Source organism: Pyrus communis, chromosome 10 (assembly GCF_963583255.1).
Source record: "Pyrus communis chromosome 10, drPyrComm1.1, whole genome shotgun sequence".
NCBI classification, from domain to species: Eukaryota; Viridiplantae; Streptophyta; class Magnoliopsida; order Rosales; family Rosaceae; genus Pyrus; species Pyrus communis.
In genome coordinates, this window is record NC_084812.1 from 8301117 (window position 1) to 8313257 (window position 12141).

A 12141-nucleotide genomic window follows, 5' to 3' on the forward strand; every position below is an offset into this window, starting at 1 on the left:
GATTAGTTACAGTGACTGACTTAACATAAATAACAAAATGAATGCCTCGAAGAAGATATTTCCACTGCAAATGCGTTCCACAAAAAGAGAAAACAAAATCGATCCCAATCATATGGTAACATAAATTAGATGTCACAACAAGTGTACAACGCATTCGAAAACTCAGGTTCCGGTTTCAGTCTGAATCCGAATCAAGATTCGCAGACGATCTTACTGTCCTACGACCGCCTTCAAGATATCCATCATCTTCATCATCGTCTTCTTTCTTCTCACTAATTATACCTGTTAAATTGGCAGTTTAGAGACTCCGCAACAGGATGTGAATTGGAAAACACACTTGACAAAGCCATTACCTTTCTTGATTAATGCAACCTCGAGCGCCCTTGTGCTGAAATCATCTCTCGTTCCCACTTCTTGAAATCCAACCAACCTATCCACAGCAACTCCTTTTCTGCAAACGCCAAGCCCTTGAATCCGTAAATAATTTCAATGAAGATCCAAGTGTATGATGAAATTAGCATGACGGATTTCACATGCTCTTGTGGCAAATTCAAATAATTGCGCTATTACTATATTTCCAGCTTTCGTTGCTCAATTGCCTTTTCATACAACAGCGAAATGGTGCATGCTGGTAAGCCTCTTTAATGCTCGAAATGAACATGGATACAGAATTACAATAATTAATAGAGAGATTGCCTGACCTGAAGAGTATGACACAAGGTAAAGTTTTGATTCCCAGCTTGGTGACGAAGAACGGCGCATTCTGCAGTTCATCATCAAATCCTCAATTCCCAATTCTAAACCCTTTACAAACTAAGCGACCAAAAAACGGACGGTTGCAATCAAGAAAGCTCAATCCAAGTAAACACGAAAAGTTGCATCAACTATAACAACACAAAATGGGGGAATGAAGTTCACACTGTTGACAAACAATTTGAGTACACAACTCTAATATAATTGCTGGAAAGACGAACCAAGCAATCAAATTACTTGTATTAAAAAATTACAACACACAAACTCTCAAAGACAAAATCTAGAAGCTATGACACTCTCACTTTCTAGAGACAACACTCTAGTCTAGAACACTCACCCTCTTACTTCTCGCTTTCTTCTTTTCTTAATTCGTTACATAACTAGACACACTTATTTATAAGTGAGTTTTCCGACTTAAACCATTGCCCACCGACTTGGGCTTTTGCTAATGACCATACAAGTTTTAGCTTCTAGGTCATTCTAGCAAACAATATTATAGCTAGAACTTTCTAGCTTGCTAATCAAATATGTACGCTCCACCGACATAACCTGCTAGAATTATCTAGCGTATTCAATATGCATCCACCGCCATTTCCATTGATAGAATTATCTAGCAAAATCTTATGCATTCTAGAACACCAAGGACTTCCATGGTAGGCTGGTCTTAATGGGCTAGCGTTGATCTTTAACACTCCTCCTCAACACCAGCTCATTCTTTTCTCCATGCTGAGTTGACGACGAAACTTTTCAAACTTGCCGGTACCCAAACCTTTTTGTGAACAAGTTTGCAACTTTTGTCTATCTTAATCAGCCACATCTCAATTTCTTCTAAAACTCTCTCTGATAAAATATGTATCTCCACATGCTTAGTTCTCACATGAAAAAACCGGGCTTTCCGCTAAACAAATCGCTGATTGATTGTCGCAATATAATGACACTTCATAATCCACACATATCATTCTTTAGTTGCTTCAATCATTTAATTTCCTGAGCTGCCACTTCTACTACCCTATACTTTGCTTCCATGGTTGACAAAGATACTGTTGGCTGTCTCTTATTGCACCACGAAACTACTCCAGAACCAATTTTGAAGGCATAACTAGTGGTTGATCTCCTGCAAAATCTGCGTCACAATAGCCAACCAACTTACAGTCTTCTCTTTTTTTTTGTACAAGAGACCATAGTCAATTGTGTTCTTTACATATGTCAATATTCGTCAAACCACTTCTAGACAAGGCTTCTTTAAATTTTGCATTTACGACTCATCACACCAATTGCATAAGAAATGTCAGGTGGATCAAACTTTTGCAACAAATCTTTTGCATACTTTGTTGACATAGAAATATCCCTTCTTGTGTGCGATCAACCTTTAGTCCAAGAAAGTGCTTGAGTTGTTCAACTTCTTTCATCTTGAACCGAACTGACAAATTCTCCTTTGTTCGACAAATTTCTGCCTCGTCATCACCAGTGATGATTAGGTCATCCACGCACACCAGTACGATAGCTAACTTTCTTCCATTAGCTTTAACGAATAAGCTGGAATTTGCGGTCGTCACAGAGTAACCACTTTGTGTGAGAAATTCTGCAATCTTACCATACCACACCCTTGGTGTTTGTTTCAGACTGTAGAGAGTTTTCCTCAGCTAACCATCATGGAAGTCTCCTGGTGTTCTAGAAGATTCATGCATAAGATTTTGCTAGATAATTCTAGCAATAGAAATGGCGGTGCACGCGTATTGGATATGCTAGATAATTCTAGTAGGTTATGTCAGTGGAGCATGCATATTTGATTAGCAAGCTAGAAAGTTCTAGTATAATATAATATAGGTTTGTTTGTTACAATGACCTAGAAGCTAGCAACTTGTGTGGCCACTTGCAAAGTCCCAAGTTGGTGGACAATGGCTTAAGTCGGCAAACTCACCTATAAATAGGTGTGTGTTGTTGTGTAACGAATTAAGAAAAGAAGAAAGTAAGAAGAGAAGCAAGTGAGAAGTAAGAAGAGTGAGTTCTAAAGTATGTCTCTAGAAACTGAAAGAGCGTCATAACTTCAAATTGTGTCTTGAGAATTTGTGTTATTTTTTTAATACAAGTAATTTGTTTACTTGTTTTTTCTCTCCAATATTTATATTAGAGTTGTGTACTCTAATATTTCTCAACAAGTATAAGAGCGGTAAGATCAAGGACCGACTCTATTAAAGCTTTCGAGAATCATAAGAAGTTTAGTAATTCGCAAGATTGTTGACTAATCTTGTTCGGCATATCGAAGTTTTGCTGGCACAATGGGTAGTCTTCAAGTTGTTGGAGGAATCAAGAAGTTGAACTATAAAAATTACAACACATGAGTGATATGTACGGAGTCTTACCAACAAGACCAAGATCTTTGGGAGGTCGTAGGCGGTAAAGAAGTTACCCAGCCGAAAGAAGACACCAGAGGCACTTTGCGGAAGTGGAAGATCAAGGCAGGGAAGGCTGTAATCACCCTAAAACCCAGAGTTGAAGAGGATATGTTGAAGCACATACGAAAAGCTAAAACACCGGAAGAAGCATGGGATACCTTCGTCACACTTTTTTCAAAGAGGAACAATCCAAGACTACAGCTTCTTGAGAATGAGTAGTTATCGGTGGCCTAAAGGAATATGATTATTTCCAGGTATTTCCACAAGTTAAAGTCGAATGCTGTGAAAATTTTGAATTAGATCCTACTACTGCCATTGTGGAATCCAGGATAAAAAGAATAATTATCCATAGGTTGAGACCCGAATATCAAGGCTTTGTTGCCCTTGCACAAGGATGGCAGACCCAACCATCACTTGTTAAGTTTGAAAATTTGCCTGCCGATCAAGATGCTTTGGCTAAGCAAATGGGAGGGGTCTCGTCAAGAGGTGAGGAAGAAGCACTCTACACCAACAAAAGTAAAGGAAGCTTTAAGCAACATACTGGTGGTGGATCTAAAAGAAATGATGACATGGCGAAAGGTCATCAAGGAGGTGAAAGTTCTTAGCAGAGGGAGCTCCAAAATATCACCGCAACCGTGGTCAGCCCCTGAATAATAAAAGGTTTGAGGGCAAGTGCTTCAACTATGGAAAGAAGGGCCACCCGGCGAAGGATTGCTGGTTTAAAAGGCATGCAAAGAGCAATGCTGCTACTTCCAGACCAACGGAGAAAAGTGAAGCATCGTTCACTATGGAGGACCAGGAGTTAGCACAACAACAAATCCATAATCGATTGACCACAACAATGATTGGATCGTCGATTCAGGCTTATCAAATCACACGACAGATGATAAAGAGAAGTTGCATAATCTGACTAAGTACAAGAGAGGCCGCTTGGTGGTGACAACCATCGACTCAAGGTTACCAACTGCTTATATTGGTAAGACGGTAATTGTGTCCTGGTACAACACTAACCAGGTGCTACTTCAAGACGTCTACTGTGTTCTAGGCAAGAAGAAAAATCTGCTTTCAGTGCCATAGTTGACATCACTAGGAAATTATGTCTTGTTGGTCCACAAGATGTGAAGGTGTATTGGCACCTCAAGATCTTAGGGACGGCAACTGCAGTCAGTCTATGTAATGTCAGCAGAAATTACATGCGTAGACAAGACAAGGAAGAACGAGACAACAGATTTATGGCACATAAGATTGATCATGTTAGCTGTCACAAGCTAAATGTGATGATGAAGTCAATGCTTAAGGGGCTACCTTAGCTTGACGTCAGAACAGTCACAGTTTGTGCAAGATGTCAGTATGGTAAAACTCATCAACTACCATACGAGGAGTCGAAGTTCAAAGCAAAAGAACCGTTAAGAGCTAGTTTTCTACAATGTGTTTGGGCCTGTCAATCGACCATTGATAAGTGGGATGCAGTACATGGTGACGTTCATTGATGACTTCTCCAAGTACATGTGGGTTTTCTTCATGTAAGAAAACTTAGACAAATTTTCAAAGTTCAAAGAGTTTAGAGAGACAATCAAAGGAGAAGTGGGAAAGAAGATCCGTTGCCTACACACATATAATGGAGGAGAATATACCTTGAATGAGTTTTTCTACGAGAATGGAGAATACGCCACCAGTTCACATGTGCCAACACACCACAACAAATTGGTGTAGCAAAAAGGAAGAACTAACATCTTGCAGAGATATGTCGAAGTACGCTACATGGGAAAAATGTACCATAAAGGTTTAGGGATGAAGCCACGAGAACTACCGCTCATGTGATCAACAAGCTTCCTCAACCAAGGTTAGAATTTGTTTCGCCCTTTGAGAAACTGTGGGATATGAAACCTATAGGTAGCTACTTTCAAGTATTTAGTTGCGTGTGCTACGTTTGTTCCTAGTCATCTACGTAGCAAGTTAGACAAGAAGGCAGTCAGATGCATCTTTGTGGGATATAACAACCAAAGAAAAAGGTAAAAATGTTGTAATATTTTGTGAGTGTAACAAAAGTAATTTGTTTACTTGTTTGTCACTCAAACACTTATATTGTGTAATCTAATTTTTCTCAACACACACCAACCTCAGCATCCAGCTTGATGAACTTAGAATCCACATGCTTCAAGGCAAGCGTCTTCAAATGCTTATCCATTATCCTAGAAACAACCAAGCAAAGTAAGTTCGAAACACACTCACTAATTCATGTCATAATTTTCCAGACCAAAATGCACTTACTTGCATCTGTAGAACTCCCGGTGATAAAAATGGCAGATGACCTTTTCCGTTCCGGTAACTTCACCCAAAAAATCCCCCTCAGTTATATCCCTGTACTCTCCATGCCCTTTCCTCTTCAAAGCTTCTCGCTTCTCAGCTTCTTTCTATTCATTCCAAAATTCAAAAATTTAAACCAAACCCTCCAAACAAAAACACAAATCCAAGAACCTCACATCCCCAAATCAATCAAACACGAAAAAAATCGAACCTTTAGAGCATTAATCCGATCCGCGTGCAGTTTTTCAAGCTCCGGATCCTACCCATCCAAAATAATCACACAAATCATCGCCTTGCAAATTGGGAACTCGAAATGTACATGAAAGATGCAGAATTGAATCAAATCGAATCTAAACTCGGAACTTACATCCATCAACTCGTCAAGGTCGACCTCCTGGTTGGCGGAGCTTGTGGCGGCCGCCTTCTCGTTGGAGAGCAATTCCTTTTGGTAATTGCGGGCCGCTGCGGCCATTACATTTCCGAAGGCTAGATTTTGGAGAGTGGATTTCACTGAATCGGGATCCATGATTCCTGGAGATGGGAAATTCTTCGAATTTGGAAGTTGATTGTAGTGTGCTTCAGTGATCGATTGAGACTTACAGATCTAGAGTCAAGGGTTTAATTCAAGCGCGAACCATCGCTGAGTGGAGGTTTTGGTTCTGGAGAAGAAGACTCTTGATCAAAAAGGCTTTGGTATTCGGGTGAGAGTATATGATTGGGCCTGGGCCCAAATAATACTATTTTCAATGCACCATTCACTAATGCAGGTTTTCTAGATTGTCAAAACACCCAATTTCGCTTACCACTCAACCCTTTTTGAAGAAATTTTTTCTATTTCTAAAAAGGTTAAAAGCGTTTTCTGTCAATTAAAAATATATCTAGAATCATTTGGCAGAAAGGTTCTAATTAGCCATAAAGGCAAGCGTTGTTGTTGTTGGTTTTTTTTTTTTTTTTCCCTTCCAAAAACGCGTGTATTTTTAATAAATTCTTAACGTGATTCTAGTAAAAGACGCAAGAGGCACTTATGAGCATATATATATATATGTTTAGTACTCGTTTGAAAGCATTTTTAAAATAACTAAAAATGCTTTGGGTAAAATGTTTATGGAACTAATCCTTAGTAAAAATATAAGTGAATATTGGAAAAACACTTGAAGTTATGTGCACTTCAAGTGCTTTCGGAATCCAAAAACATTTTTTTTCTAAAAACACTTGATTTAAAAGCATTTTCAAAAGAGCCCTATAAAACAAATCTCAAATGAGCCATTGCCCGTACGGCTGATATCCTTGTAAATTGATCGCTCGTTGTCTTTGAGTTGATGTCCTTCAGGTGCCTCGTCGTAAATGCGAGAGTATTTATAATCTTTTAGGTCAAGTTCCGTCGTAGATAAAAGAGAAACCATGAAGATGAACAGAAAACCAAACGATTTACACAATGTAACAAATGAACGATGACATCAATGCAACATATACCACGAAGATATGTTCATAGCCTCATATGATTATTCACAAGAAGGAAAACTGAACTGAACATTTACTAGAATTCCAACAATGGCACATGAAGTTTTCATGTTTTCGTTTCTTCCTTCCAGACACCACCTCTAAACCCGACATCCTCAATCGGAAAAGACACCAACTCCGGACACCAACTTACAATCACAACTCTTAACGCCGGCATAACTTGTCCAACCCTAGCCCATTCTTCGTGGAAATCCGAAAGAGATTCCAACATTAAGCCCTCAATTTTCCAAACAGCATTGTCATTAAGCCCCCAAAACCTTTCATTCATCTTCTCAAGATTGCCTGATGATATCGAAAGGTACCTCAAAATAGGAAGCGAGATGGGATTGAGCCAGACTGGACTAATCTGTCCGGGATAAAACTTTAGACTCAGCTCATGGAGCTGCTGAGGAGGGAACAACTTGTCAAGCTTGGTGACGAGATCATCATTGTTGTGACTATCGAAACAACTTACTGACAGATGCTGCAGTTCTTGTAGATTTATCAACACATTGACCTCAGTATCTCCAATCTCATCGGAGCAGGTTAGTTGAAGCCCGAGTGTCCTAAGTCGAATTAAATTTCTGATCTCGCCGATCCTGCAACCTTCTAACTGGCTTGATTTGGCGGGTTTGAATCCTGATAACACTTCAAGATTTGAAAGCCTTCCCAAGCCTTTAGGTAGATATTTGAGCGAACCGCAATTGCTTATGTCTAAAACCCTTAACTTCTTGAATGTCACAATGCAGGGAGGCAATGTCTTTAAGTTTTGACAGTAGCTGACATCCAGTATCTGAAGGTTGTTAAGCTTGTCGAGCGAAGGCGGGAGTTGAACCAATGGATGAGTGTTGCTTAAGTTGAGGTAAGTTAGGTGCTGCAAAAATCCAATCTGATTTAAAAGACTAGAGAGAGGCATACTGAAGATTGACCTCGAAATATCCATTGCGCGAAGGTATCTAGACTTGCAAAATTTCTTTGCAGTGTGTGAAGCAATCTTGTTCACTTCACCGGTCTTAGTTGTAGACAACAATGCTCTCAACTTCTGATTGTCCTTCTGAAGCATAGTACCTGTAATGCCCAAATGGCGGCAATTTCTATCATCCGGTCTGAAAAATGCATCGTCTTCCGCCATTTTTATCACCACATCGCGTACCATGTCATGAATTTTACACGTGGAGATTGTTCCATGATAAGTCTTGTTGATCACTTCTAGCAAACATCGATTTGTTAGCCCTGAGAAGCAATCTTCCCCTGCTGCAATTGCTGATCTACCACTTCTCAAAGGAATAAAACCTTCTCCAAGCCACCAATGGACCAACTGGTCTTTGGCTATGATGCAATCCTCCGGGTAAAGTGACAAGCAGAGGAAGCATGACTTCAAGTAAGATGGAAGTTCATCGTAACTCAATTGTAGAGAAGCCATAACCGAGTTATCATTTTCTGCTAACTCATCACGAAAATGGTCTGCAATTCGCCTCCACTCATGATAGCGCGATGGTTTACAAAGCATTATTCCTCCAACCGCCTTGATTGCTAGTGGAAGGCCCTTACACTTCTCAACAATCTCCTTTCCAACATTTTCTAGCTCTGGATACATACACTCACCTCCATTTGCCGCAAATGCAATCTTCCGAAATAGCAGCCAACTATCATCTTTGCTGAGGCATTTGGGCCAATGTGATCTTGCTTCCTTCACTCCCATCTTCTGTGCAACCTTCTCTATCCTCGTAGTAATGATGACACTACTTCCATTTCCTTTTGGCAATGCTTCCGAAATTCTGAGCCACCAAGTAACATCCAAGCTCCACACATCATCCATCACAATCAAATACCTCTTGCCTAAAAGATATTCATTTATCTTCTTCAATAATTCACCCTTGTCGTCTCCTACACTAGCATCTCCCAAGTTCCGTAAAATACTTCTCATGATTTGTTCTTCATCGAATTTTTGAGAAACCGATACCCAAATTCTTCTTTCGAAGCGCTCCTCAATTTTCCTGTCATTAAATACTTTTTGAGCAATAGTAGTCTTGCCAAGTCCACCCATTCCCACAACTCCAATGGCTAGTATGCCCTTGTCAGCTTCAAATAACCATTGTTTGATCTTACTCGCATCACCTTCCAAACCAACGACCTGCGTATGATCATACACAGGACCGCTCCATCTAGGCAATAGGTCATTTTGTGCATCCAATGGCTCCACTTGATTCAAAAGTGGAACTCCAAGATACGACATAATGTTCTGCTTAATATTACCAATTTTTTGGTTGATTTCTGCAAGGCTCTTTCCGGTTTGATATTGGAATGGAATTTTCGAAGGGTAGATGCACATGAAACAACCACTCGAAAGCGGACCATCATCTCTCGAGTGAAGTTGACAATCTGCTAGTATGTCTTCGGCTTCATAAATCAATTCTCCCAAAGTCGCCATGATGCTGCGAACGGTCTCGTTCTTCCTCTTGAGCCGCTCTGCATCTTTGAGAAAGCTTTGCATTAGTTGGAGTTCGGATTGTAACGTTTCGAATTGGCCCCTGAATTCGCTAAAAATTCGGCTCTCCTCCGATAGAGCTCCTAGCAGCTTCTCCAAGAACACAGTTACTACTGCATCCACCATCTTGCAGAAATCTAATAAGATTAAAAGAAAAATATGTCATGAATTTTGAACATTTGAGAGTATACAATCTTGCAACTTAGTAGATTATCAATCATATTTTACAGTTCTTTTTCCTAATATCAATTGCCTCCTTAACACTAACAGTTTCCAATCCCCTTATACATTTGAACAACAACCACATGGTAAAACCTATAAAAATTAGGCTCGTTTGATGGCTATTTCAACTTTCAATTAACTTTTCTGAATAAAAAAACAAAATGGTTATCAAACGGCCATTTAGAAAGAGAATTCAATTGCACTAGCGAATTATAATTCAAGAAGAAGAAATTGTAATGTTAAATCAAGGAAACTAAAAGTTGCATCAATTGGGTTTTATTCACTTTGTTAACATTCTCTGTAGACCATAAGATTAATACTAATCAGAGCAAAATCAAGGCAATAAATGAATAATTAAAAATAATGAAGCAAAATCCAAGAGTTAATTATTAACAAAACTTAGGATCAAAGAGGAACTTACAACTCAAGTTCTGAACAATCCTTTGTGATTCTATCTGCTTATGACAACTTGATGCTGCAATCCTTTGTGCTTCTATGATCTGCTTAACAGGTTCAAGTTCAACAACGAATTTTACAAAACCATCATCGTTAGGTAGACCAGCTATCCGTGGGTTTCGAATTTCAGAAGGGCAAGATGGTAATTCCGTTCAACAGTCCTTGTCAACGCGTAAAAAAGACCCAAAGTCAACTCTTCATGTTTGATGAAGCTTCTTGGTGCCTTACTTGTAGACCAAAGTCAAAGTCTCTGTTTGCAATGTATTTTGCCAACTCAATGGGGACATTATAGGGAGAGAATTTCCTTACTCTCCATCCCTCTTGCCTCCTTAGTTCTTCTAACATTATGAGGATTTTCTACTCTACCCTTGTGACGGGATGCATTAAAATTATTAGAATGGTAGAGTAGAAAATCCCGTCACAAGGGTAGAGTAGAAAATCCATATGAGGATAGTTTTGTAAAATTCGATAGTTTTGATAAGAGTGATATTTTGAACCCAAGAGTGATGTTTTGATAATTTTGATAGTTTTGTAAAATTTTGATAATTCTGATAAAAATCGAACCTATATTCATAAGGATTTTCTACTCTACTCTTATGAGGATTTTTCACTCTAATAATTTTGATGTCCCCAATTTTTTTAGGCTAGATAAAATACATATATATATATATATATATAAAATTTGTCATATAAAAATCCAACCTATATATTTATTATGTCACATAAAGGGCACATATCAAACTAAGAACATTTAGCAATTTCATTCTTCTTCTTCTTTCTTTTTTTTCCCTCGAGTTAAGATGCCTCATGACCTTTTGATATAACCAAAAACAGTGCATGAGCAAGATCTTGTCACGAATGAGCCCGAACAGGGACGGTCCAAGCCCAATGCGAGCTGGACGACCGTTTGGATCTAAAAGAATTGAGAGTATCAAAATTATTAGAGTGATATATTCATATATGTTTTTATAAGAGTATAAATTTTTCAAATTTGGTTAAATGACAAATAAATTTAACTAGAAGAGGTGGTTTTTGTTGTTGGAAATTAATTAGCAGGTCTTGGGTTCAAAACATCATGCGTGTTTATTTACTTTCCAATTTTTACAAAATTTCTTTTATTGAGAGTATAAATATATAAAATTTGGCTAAATGTTCAAAAAGTTTGACCATAAGCGGTGTTTATTTTGTTTAGAATTAATAAGGAGTTTTGTTTAAAATTAATAAGGAGGTATTGTGTTCGAAACACGGTATGTTTTTTAATTTCCAACTTTAACAAATTTCTTTTCATAAGAGTTTAAATTTATGAAATTTGGCTAAATTATCAAGATGTTTAATCAGAAACAATGTATTTTTTTGTTTAAAATTAACGAAAGATCCTAAGTTCGAAATGCTATGTGCATGTTTATTTTTTTCAATTTCACTTATCATCTATTTACTTGTAATCCCAGGGTTTTTTGATTCCCTTCTCTTGACACAAATTAAATTAATTTTTTTGTATTTCTAAAATATTGAGTTTGAAGTGGTTTTCTAAATATAATTTTATCAAAGTGATATGTGTGAAAACAAATAATTTTCCTTATATGAAGTTAGGGCATATTTTTTAGCGTCGCACTGAACCTCAAAAATATCAGGACCGGCCGAATTAACCATGATCAGGGTGCTTGTGAGAGTCTGAGGCCAACAGAGGTAACCGAAAACTATCCGAATAGGACTAGTTATTCTCTGCCCTAGCCCAGCTCATGTTAGTTCAACGAGTTCTCACTATCCTGATCATCAACCTGAAAGCGATACGTTTCCTGCATTTTTGCTTCTCGATCAATAGTTTCAGTTTTATTAGTCCCTTCAACCTTTCTCATTCACAAACCTCTGCAGCGTCAGTTCCCTATCGAGTATCAACCCTTCATTTTCTCCGCAAAGACGATGCCGATTGCCGTTGTGAATACCCAAGGTAGTTCGATGAAGCAGAGAAAATCAAGGTAACAAGGAAAGTGCAGTGTTTTGACAGTAATGAAAGAGATA

The 12141-nt window shown here is 38.4% G+C and overlaps 2 protein-coding genes across 3 annotated transcripts; both read right to left on the reverse strand.

Annotated features, from left to right (window-relative positions):
* Positions 1-44: 44 nt before the first annotated feature.
* Positions 45-6131, reverse strand: LOC137747469 (thioredoxin domain-containing protein PLP3A-like). 2 transcript variants are annotated; one of them, XM_068487583.1, is made up of 7 exons: positions 5824-6131; positions 5668-5715; positions 5421-5563; positions 5269-5341; positions 702-813; positions 354-451; positions 45-282 (listed from the first exon to the last, which is right to left on the reverse strand). In XM_068487583.1, the coding sequence occupies exons 1-6, from the start codon at positions 5980-5982 to the stop codon at positions 363-365; spliced, it is 624 nt and encodes a 207-aa protein (XP_068343684.1). In that variant the 5' UTR covers positions 5983-6131; the 3' UTR covers positions 45-282; positions 354-362. The 2 variants fall into 2 exon arrangements, with proteins under 2 accessions (XP_068343684.1, XP_068343683.1); XM_068487582.1 differs by having other exon boundaries at positions 702-763; positions 5824-6129.
* Positions 6132-6751: 620 nt separating this feature from the next.
* Positions 6752-10179, reverse strand: LOC137748358 (disease resistance RPP13-like protein 4). Its single transcript, XM_068488503.1, has 2 exons — positions 10088-10179; positions 6752-9581 (listed from the first exon to the last, which is right to left on the reverse strand). The coding sequence occupies exon 2, from the start codon at positions 9568-9570 to the stop codon at positions 7024-7026; it is 2547 nt and encodes an 848-aa protein (XP_068344604.1). The 5' UTR covers positions 9571-9581; positions 10088-10179; the 3' UTR covers positions 6752-7023.
* Between the last annotated feature and the right edge of the window lie 1962 nt (positions 10180-12141).

Excerpts from the sequence above, each read along its gene's own strand:
- LOC137748358 (XM_068488503.1), bottom strand. The coding sequence starts at position 9,570 with ATGGTGGATGCAGTAGTAACTGTGTTCTTGGAGAAGCTGCTAGGAGCT.
- LOC137747469 (XM_068487582.1), bottom strand. The coding sequence starts at position 5,982 with ATGGATCCCGATTCAGTGAAATCCACTCTCCAAAATCTAGCCTTCGGA. Across the intron at positions 5,564-5,667 it reads ATCGGATTAATGCTCTAAAG|AAAGAAGCTGAGAAGCGAGA; the intron begins GTTCGATTTTTT and ends TGGAATGAATAG. Across the intron at positions 452-701 it reads CCTTGTGTCATACTCTTCAG|AAAAGGAGTTGCTGTGGATA; the intron begins GTCAGGCAATCT and ends TGGCGTTTGCAG.